The sequence below is a fragment of the Balaenoptera borealis genome, assembly GCF_965194805.1.
Source record: "Balaenoptera borealis genome assembly, chromosome: 15".
NCBI classification, from domain to species: Eukaryota; Metazoa; Chordata; class Mammalia; order Artiodactyla; family Balaenopteridae; genus Balaenoptera; species Balaenoptera borealis.
Genome location: NC_138871.1, coordinates 57,013,349 through 57,023,554, shown reverse-complemented (window position 1 = coordinate 57,023,554; position 10,206 = coordinate 57,013,349). Strand labels below are relative to the sequence as shown.

General features: G+C 38.2%; 1 protein-coding gene across 2 annotated transcripts in view; it reads right to left on the bottom strand.

The window, feature by feature from the left end:
- Positions 1-795: 795 nt before the first annotated feature.
- The window catches only part of KCNG3 (potassium voltage-gated channel modifier subfamily G member 3), a 31,053-nt gene continuing 21,642 nt past the window's right edge, over positions 796-10,206 (bottom strand). For both annotated transcript variants that reach the window (XM_082358260.1, XM_082358259.1), the window contains exon 2: positions 796-9,038. In XM_082358260.1, the coding sequence (XP_082214386.1) occupies positions 8,393-9,038 (646 nt within the window). In that variant the 3' untranslated portion in view covers positions 796-8,392. The remainder of the gene's footprint in view (positions 9,039-10,206) is intronic.

The window sequence follows — 10,206 nt, the reverse complement described above, 5'->3', positions numbered from 1 at the left end:
AGAGAAAATATTTGCAAATCATATATCTGATAAAGTTCAGTATCCAGAATATATAAAGAACTCCTAAAATTCAACAATTAAAAAAACCATTTTTTAAAAATGGTCAAAGGATTTGAATAGACCTTTCTCCCTAGAGGGTATATGAATAATCAATAAGCACATGAAAAGATGCTCAACATCATTAGTCATTAGGAAAATGCAAATCAAAATCACAGTGAGATATTAACTCACACCAACCAGGATGCTATTTAAAAAAAAAAAAAAAAAAAAGGACAAGGAATCATTGTTGGGGAGGACGTGAAGAGATTGGAACCTTTATATATTGCCAGTGAGAATGCTAAATGGTTCACCTGCTTTGAAAAATAGTATGACAGTTCCTCAAAAAGTTAAACATGGTGTTACCATATGACCAGGAATTTCATTCCTAGGTATATACCCAAGAAAATGAAAAACCTATGTTCACACAAAAACTTGTACATGAATGTTCATAACAGCATTGTTCACAACAGTCAAAGAGTAAAAATAACACAAATGTCCATCAAAAGAGAAATAGATAAACAAAATGTGGTACATCCATACAATAGAATATTATTCGGCAATAAAAAGAATGAAGTATTGGGCTTCCCTGGTGGCGCAGTGGTTGAGAGTCTGCCTGCTAATGCAGGGAATACGGGTTCGGGCCCTGGTCTGGGAGGATCCCACATGCCGCGGAGCAACTGGGCCCGTGAGCCACAATTACTGAGCCTGCGCATCTGGAGCCTGTGCTCTGCAACAAGAGAGGCCGCGATAGTGAGAGGCCCGCGCACCGCGATGAAGAGTGGCCCCCGCTTGCCACAGCTAGAGAAAGCCCTCGCACAGAAACGAAGACCCAACACAGCCATAAATAAATAAATTAATTAATTAAAAAAAAAAAATTCTTCTAAAAAAAAAAAGAATGAAGTATTGATCCATGCGACAATATAGATGAACCTTGAAACGTTATGCTAAGTGAAAGAAGATGGACACAAGGGCCACATGTTTCCATTTAAACAAAATGTCCAGAATAGGCAAATCCCTAGATACAGAAAGTAGATTAATGGTTGTCAGGAGATGGGTAAGGGAGGAATGAGGAGTTACTGCAAATGAGTATGGGGTACATGAAAATGTTCTAGAATTAGAACATTTAGTGGTGATGGTTACATAGCTCTGTGAGTATACTAAAAACGACAGATTTATATACTTTAAAATGATACATTTTATGGTATGTGAATTATATCTCAATTTGTAAAAAATACATAAATATATTATTAAGACCACCTCATATTTATTTAGTTCCACTTTTTAACTCCCCTAACTAACCTTCCAAAATCACCTAAAGCTGACAAAACCACAATGCTTACAACTGATCCATCAATTTAGTCAAATACCCAGTAACTACTTCTCACTCCCCTCCCTAGCCACTCACTTGCCTCTTGGCATGGTGAAGACATGTTTAACCTCACTTGTGAGGTTTTAAACAGAATAAGATGTGAATTACTAAACTGAGAAAGGGAAAGGCAGAAAAGATTTAGAAGAGGCAATAAAAAGAAGGTATCCACCCTTTCATCTTCAGCTACCCCTTAGAAAACTTTTGAGGGGATCAGGAAATCACATCCAAAAGCTAATAAAAATTAGCTGATAACAATTCTCATTAAGTTAAATGTTCTAATTCCTCAAATCTGATTTCACACATAGCAGCTTTTCAATAATTTGATATGAGTCTGATCCCCATGCAAGTATATTCTTCACAAGAGACCTCATTCTTACATACATGAAAAGTCAAATCTAAAAAACATACAGTTCAGGGAACAATAACACAACAGAAGGATGCCTCACAGGTTAAAAGGATTCCCTAACCGAATTCCTATACACATCCATTATTGTGTACATGAAATATGATGAAATTTACAAAAAATTTTTTCATACTAATGTTTGGAAACCTATTTATTACAAAAAGGGGATGCACCTAATTATTTCTTGCATGCTACAATGCTCCTATCTCTGCCATGCACTGCAGCACAGAAAAGTGCATAAATAAAAACTGTATTTAAGAAAAAGACACAAACATACATATGCTCAATTTCTTTCCGACCTTTTTAAACTGAGTGACTGGAAGAGCTAATTAAAGGTGACTTTCCTTATGTAAGCCAAAGCTTTCAAGAAGGGGACAATGACCCATTATTCTAATTTTAAAACTATACTATACTTATATAAAACTATACTATACTTATATAATTTGTATTTTTTTTTTTTTTAAAAAACCTTCCAATGGTAAAGATTATCGAATGAATAAAAACACAGGTAAGAAGTTAGGCAGTTTATCTCAAAGCAAAAAAAAATCTAAACTTTCCACTTCTGTTCAATGAACAAAAATAAACAGCCTTTCACATGGACCTGAAAGCTAAGCCTTATATTGATTTCATAATTTTGCATTTTACTTCCAAATGTTTCATATGAAAGAGTGGCTATGGCTAAAAAAATGAGGAAAAAAAAATATGCACAGCTATGGCCACACACACAATTCTCTTGTATCAGAGTCGAGGATTTAAACTCAAATACTGCTCTCCACTAAGGAAGTAAAATTCTCCTGCCCTCTGCATTGTAGAGAAGGAAAGCATGGAATTCCACTGGAGCTCCAAGATCAAGTTTGTAACGTACAGTTAAAAAGCAATATGTTGGGCTTCCCTGGTGGCGCAGTGGTTGGGAGTCCGCCTGCTAGTGCAGGGGACACGGGTTCGAGCCCTGGTCTGGGAGGATCCCACATGCCGCGGAGCGGCTGGGCCCGTGAGCCACAGCTGCTGAGCCTGCGCGTCTGGAGCCTGTGCCCCGCGACGGGAGGGGCCGCGATAGTGAGAGGCCCGCGCACCGCGATGAAGAGCGGTCCCCGCACCGCGATGAAGAGTGGCCCCCACTTGCCTCAACTAGAGAAAGCCCTCGCATGAACCGAAGACCCAACACAGCCAAAAATAAAATAAAATAAATAAATAAAGTAGCTATAAAAAAGAAAACTGCTTTAAAAAAAAAAAAAAAAAAGCAATATGTTAAGTTGAATAAATCCCTGTATTTTATTTTATTTTTTAAAATATGGACTGCTTCATGAATTTGCGTGTCATCCTCGCGCAGGGGCCATGCTAATCTCTGTATTGCTCCAATTTTAGTATATGCACTGCTGAAGCGAGCAAAAATCCCTGTATTTTAATACAGCAAAACCCCTGTCATTACTAACACTTCTTTTCTCTAATGGAAAAAAAAAAACATTTTATAACAATAAACACTACAAATGGCCTCCACTCTGTCATGGGTAGAATTATAGAATTATTTCAAAACAATTAAAATAATTGAAGTCTAGGAGGGGAAAACCTACCAAGTACAAAGTCATGGTAAATTTTAGTTTTAGTTTCAATACAACATTGCATAAATTAAGTAAAAGCACTACTCCAGACATAAATGATATAGCATTACTTAGTCCTGGTAGGTGAACTCCAAATAATATATACTCCCTCTGGCTTTCATCCACTAAGTGTATATTGGTATAGTGTTGATAGTTTAAAATATAAATCAAAGGATGCTCATCAAAGCTACGTAAAATTAATTTGTTCAAATTATAGCAAAAATGCAGATTATCCAATTCAATTCCGTAACAAATAATAAACTCACAATTGAGCTACACCAACAGTCAAAAGTTTAAGTGCTTATTGGGAATGTCTGGGAGAATTGGAAAAATCTGAAAGTTTAGGCGTAAGTGTGGAATTGCTAAAAGAAAAATAAAAGTTAATGACAGAATGGGACAATATAATCGTGCTTGTGGATGACATTTCACAAGTCTATGGAAGGCTCAACAGCATGGGGCAGCAAATTATTAGTTTACTTTTCAGGGGCAGAACTGATATGCCCAGTCCTCCAAGTACAGATGGGTCTGGAAAGGCAGGAAGCAAAACACCATATGAAAGCATGCTGAACAAACAGAGAAGTGTATGAAACCTTCCCTGACCAAAATGGAATTTTTCCAGAACATGCCATTAAAGCTTCAACCCATGTTACTTCCTCTTCAGCTATGACATTTCTCAACCTGGCCCTTCTAAATAATGCAATGATAAACTATGAAATAACTGCACTTATTTGCATGTATGTGAATGAGTGCACAACTGTGAAGTTTTGCAATTTAAAAACTCTACTGAAGGGCTTCCCTGGTGACACAGTGGTTAAGAATCCGCCTGCCAATGCAGGGGACATGGGTTCAAGCCCTGGTCCGGGAAGATCCCACATGCTGCAGAGCAACTAAGCCCGTGCGCCACAACTACTGAGCCTGCGCCCTAGGGCCCGTGAGCCACAACTACTGAGTCCATGTGCCACAACTACTGAAGCCCACACGCCTAGAGCCCGTGCTCCACAACAAGACAAGCCACCGTAATGAGAAGTCCGCACACCGCAACGAAGAGTAACCCCCGCTCGCCGCAACTAGAGAAAGCCCACGCGCAGCAACAAAGACCCAATGCAGCCAAAAATAAATAAATAAGATAAATTAATTTAAAAAAAACAACAACTCTATTGAAAATCTGAGTTCCCTGTACACTAGTCCCAAGTCCTCCTTTCTGACATCTAAAAGCAACATCTGATTTTTATATGACCTATAAAAAGGGGCCCCAAAGTCCCAAAGAAAATATTTTTAAGAGAAATCCTTCGTGCCTTCTGAAGTTATCAAAAAAAAAAAAAAAAGTATGTCCAAAGAGTACTGAATCAAAAGTGTGAAAACCAGGTTTCTGAGGCGTGCTCTGACACTAGGGTGACCAAGTGTCCCAGTTCACCTGAGACTAAGGGATTTCCCAGGATGGGGGTGCGTTTAGTGCTAAAACTAAGAAAGTTCCAGGCAAACCAGGGTAAGCTGGTCTCCCTGTGGGTGACGATGGCTAAACCACAACCCACTGGGAGCACAGTGGCCTGACTGCTAACGTGTGGATGGGATACAGGACATAGGAAGGGGCAAGGCAAACCAGAAGGTCTCCAGGGCCCTTTAGTTGTAATTTATTATGACCCTACGACATATTTATACCACATTTGATTGGAATGTATATTTCATACCATAAGTGAATGTACTTTTATGTAGGGTCAGAGGGCGCTGGAAATATTTTGTGAAGCTATGTGTTAAATTTGGAGTTATATATGCTTTAATAGCAAAACAGAGCTAGGAGTTTTCAGTTTTTTATTTTTCATTTCTATAGTAAAGAGGAAAAATAAGCTGCTTCTAGAAAATATCAAGCCAACAGTGAAAATTCTTCCAATACCAACATCCAACTTAATCCCATCTCTCCTCCTCCTAGATCATTGCAGACCTAGGACATCTGGACAAAAGTTTAAAAACAGGAAATATTATTTTGACTTACTGCCACCATGAAAGAATACATTTCCACATTTTTAAGAAAGTAAGAACTTAGAAAGGTGTGCTTACAAGTATCTACAAAACCCAAGAGAAAAGCAAATGCAAATGTAGCAACCAGCAATAACATAAGAGTCATAAAGAGCCTGTGCTCTGCAACAAGAGAAGTGCACTGCAATGAAGAGTAGTCCCTGCTCACCGCAACTAGAGAAAGCCTGCACGCAGCAACGAAGACCCAATGCAGCCAAAAATAAATAAATTAAATAAATAAATAAAAGATAAAGAAGACCTGGAATTGTTAGAGTATATTCACTTCCAAATATGTTTCCTAATTTTGGATCTTTAATTCTGAAAAATCCCACTTAAGAGGATACAAAACAAGTCATATATAAGATCAAGTCACATAAGCTCACGTGCGGTACAATGAGAACAAACATTTGGGATTCCTCTTTCCTCCCTGGGCATTCTAATTTAAGATACCTGACTTACTAAGACTAATATAGGCCCTAATGAAAGCATTTCTGCCATGAAGACTGAGTTATGAGAAATTTCTAGAAGTACAACTATGAAAGAAGTGCTACTCAATTATTATTTTTTAAGGCAGTAACATTCAGGGAAAGCTATAAGAAAATGCCTCTGTTCCTAAAAAACTACAACATCCATGATATATATTTTTTTCACTCATGAATGAACTATTCTATCAGGTCTCATCATCATCCTTACTACACGGGTGACTGAACTGCCATCAGCATTTATCTAACATGCTCCTTTATGAGAACTGGTCCTATGAAAACTTTGGCATCACCAACAAGAGATTTCTTACTAGTTACTTAAGGGCAGCCTCAAAGTCTGCTTGTGTATTTACATGTGTGACTCTACACATTCCCATACAGGTATACAGTTCTCCTTGTCTCTTCAAAAAGCAGCTTCTCTCCCCAAATCAGTCAACAGTTTGTACCCAAGTCTATGTCTATCACATATGCTGTGGGGACATGAAGGTGTGTGTGAGAGAGAGGATCCCAGCCCTCAAGATAGTTATACTTTACTTGGGGAGATAAGACATATATTCTCATGAAGAGTTCTCAGTGCCAGAAAAATTGCTGGCTGTCTTATTCTTGTTAGTAATGTAGGGGTGCTATCACCTGCCTATTATTTGCATAAATCACATAGCCTTAATCAAAATAGGTAAGAAAAAATAAATCCATGCTATTTATTTCAAATATATTAAAATACAATAAATATACAATACATAACAGAGCTTATTTTGAGTATGTAATAAGTAACATACCAGTGTGCAATAGTAGGCAAGATGGGGCGAGAGTCTTAATGGCCAAAATATCACCCAAACTCAGGAAAGGAAATTAGGGAAAAGGAATGGTTTCGCTATTATTACCTCAGCAGTGCCAACAGCAAAGAGTGTGGTTTCTCAAGGCTTTTCTTGAAACCCAGAGGTGTGTTAAGAATAAGCTGCTGGGCAAGGTTCCTAGAGATCTAGGTTTTAGCCCCAACTCCTTCACAATCATATCCTCTCTTGCCCTGGTTTTCTACCCATACTGCTTGAGGTTTGAACTAGATGATGGCTAATATTCCTTTAATGAACACTTCTGGTAACCTTTTCTTTGATAAATATATCCAGGTCCCCTTTCCAACTCCCCTGCTCCCCCTCCCACCCGCACTAAATTACAGTGTATAACATTAAATTATTCACGAATCTACGACTTTAATTTTTTTGTGTTTCTATACTGACGGCTTTATGGCAACTGGTTAACAAAGCAAAATCCTAATTCAGATTGCTACAATTCAGCACTAAACAAGCATCAGTTTTACATTATCTAGTCCTAATAACCTAGCCAGATTAGTATGGCATATTATTCAATATTGTTACAAGAAGTTTTGGCATAGCTATAATTGACAATGGTGAAGATCAGCTCAAATAATTATGTATTTATTGTTTTTAGCTGACTTACAATTGGCTTGGCTACACAGCAACTAAGAGTAAGGAAATAATTTCTTCTTTTATGATAATCTAGTGACAACATCTAAGTATGACTTTGGTATAAAACGGCTACATAAATATCCTTTCATCTGAAGTCTTATTAAACCCCTGGTGTTTTTGGCAAAAAAAATTAAGAGCAGAGAAGATAAATATGGGTTGTAATATCAAACTATTTCCATTATCATTTTAATGTTGGAAATCTTGTTTGGACATCCAAATCTTAGGATAATTATCACCTAGTAACAGCAATGAATTCAAATAGAATGAACTCCAATAAAATGCTAACCAATACAAATACCCTTTTCAGTCATATCAGGACAGAGAAAAAAGAAATCCAAAATGGAAAAGGAAGAACATACTCAACCTTCCATGAAGCTGTATGATAAGGTGAATAATAGGAACAAACATAAATCAGATAATTGAGAAATATGCTGGAGAAGTTTTTCAAATACTATTCTTGCTTCTATCTACTAGCTCCACTATACAGTTTAAAATCTGGCCAAATTTTTAAAGTAGTTGTTAAACACTTCCTGCATCTGACATATGTTTCCAGGGTACTTCTGACATTGATATGAGAGATTATAAAACATTTAGAAATGAAAATGTTACTCTCCAACAAAAAACACTGTAACTTCCAAGCTTCTTCTGCATTCACAAAATGGAAAAACATTTGGAAAATAGTAGCTTTCGGTTTTAAAATGTTCAAATAATATACTTTAAAACAAACACAAAAAGTGTAATTGTTCAAGGCAAGGAAGAGACAAGTCTAAATAAAACAGGATCCTAAAATTTACTCTAGGAGTCATTCCTTTTCCTTTGCAGTCTCAATCATATTTACTCCATAATAAGTAAACTGCTTTACCCCTTCAGCTGGGAAGGACAATTTTTACTCTACCAAGGTGATGACAGTACCACTGCAGTGCTCACCCAACGAGAAATGCATGAATATGAAGTAGCGTCAACTCGATCAAATGAAGTGTATGCAATAATTGATTTGCAATGTGTTAATTTAGGAACTCAGCGGAGAGGCTCCTACTATATCTAGCTGATCTAAACTTGAGCTCATGATAACACTGCACGAAGCTATGGTAGATAAAAGTGATAGGTAATGCCAATAAAACGATTCCACTGACAACACAAACTCCTCCAAGAATTCTTCCAGGCATTGTGATAGGATACATATCTCCATAGCCAACTGTAGTCATAGAGATAATCACCCACCAGCAGGCAGCAGGGATGCTGGCGAAGTCCTTGTTGGATGTTTCCAGGTCCAACCCATGTTCAAGAAGCTGAGAAAGTGCACTAAAGATTGCCATGGCAACACAAATGAAGACAAGCAACATAACCATCTCTCGGTAACATCGTTTGAGAGTCAAACCAAGTGTCTGAAGACCGATGAAGTGACGGGCAAGCTTAATCACCCAAAAAATCCTCATCATTCTAAGCACCCTCAAGGTGACTCCAGCCCTCTGGAGTTGAGAGTTCTCGCCCGTAAATACTGTCATTAACACGGAGATGTAATACGGCGTGATTGCCAGTAAATCAATGATGTTCAGGGGTCTCTTGACAAACTCACACTTGTTTTTGGAGACGATGAACCTCACAATGCATTCCGCAGTGAACCAACCTATGCAGATAGCTTCAATTATCCTGTCAGGAGAACAAAAGAAGAATTGATCATTTTATTTTTAAGCATTTTAATAGCTCTTAGATTTCTTCAGATAGTACTACACTGACATACAAATTTAGTTACCTTTCCAGAAAACATAAAAAACAGACAGCATTACCAACATCATCAGACCCACCGGGATGCAAGAGAACAACAAATACATCAACAAATGAAAACTGAACTTGATAAAGTTCTTATTTATATATGGCATGTAATAGCATTGAAAAAAACATTTGTTTGCTTGTTGTCACTAATACTTAAAAAAAATCTCTCTCTTACTTGGTGGCTTGAAATTAACTTATACTCAGCTCGCCACACTATGAAATGTTATTCCATGAGGACAGTGGTTCTCTACTGTGATGTAAGTTATTAGGTAAGTCAGAAGGGCTTGGTTCCTACAGACAGTGGACACACCCAAGTTTTCAATGATTTACTTCTTGGTAAATAAGAGTGAACTCAAGATCATTTCCGTAAATGTTACTGTATTTTTTTTTTCCTACAGGCTTGTGTGGGAGACACTGAATCTGAGCCTGCCTTTTGGGCTCTGCAGGAATGCCAGTGCCCTCACCAGGAGAGCACCAGGTCATGACCATCCTCATCACAAGCGTTACAGTGGAAAAAAGGCTGAGAAATCCTGCAATGGAGCAAAACAATCACTAAGACCCAACAAGTTTGTCTGTTTGTTTTCCATAGCTATTTTTATTCAACATGTATCTTTAAAATATAGGGCCATGGACTTCCCTGGTGGCGCAGTGGTTAAGAATCCTCCTGCCAATGCAGGGGACACAGGTTTGAGCCCTGGTCCGGGAAGATCTCACATGCCGTGGAGCAACTAAGCCCGTGAGCCCCAACTACTGAAGCCCGCGTGCCTAGAACCTGTGCTCCACAACAAGGGAAGCCACCGCAATGAGAAGCCCACACACCGCAGCGAAGAGTAGCCCCCACTCACCGCTTGCCGCAACTAGAGAAAGCCCGTGCGCAGCAATGAGGACCCAACGCAGCCATAAATAAATAAATAAGTAAATAAATAAGTAAATAAAATATAGGGCCACATTTAATCTAGAGCAGTGTTTACCAACCCTTCCACGTCACTGCACACATTGAAAAGAGTATTACCTACATAGCCTACTGGCGTCAAGGGGTAGCATT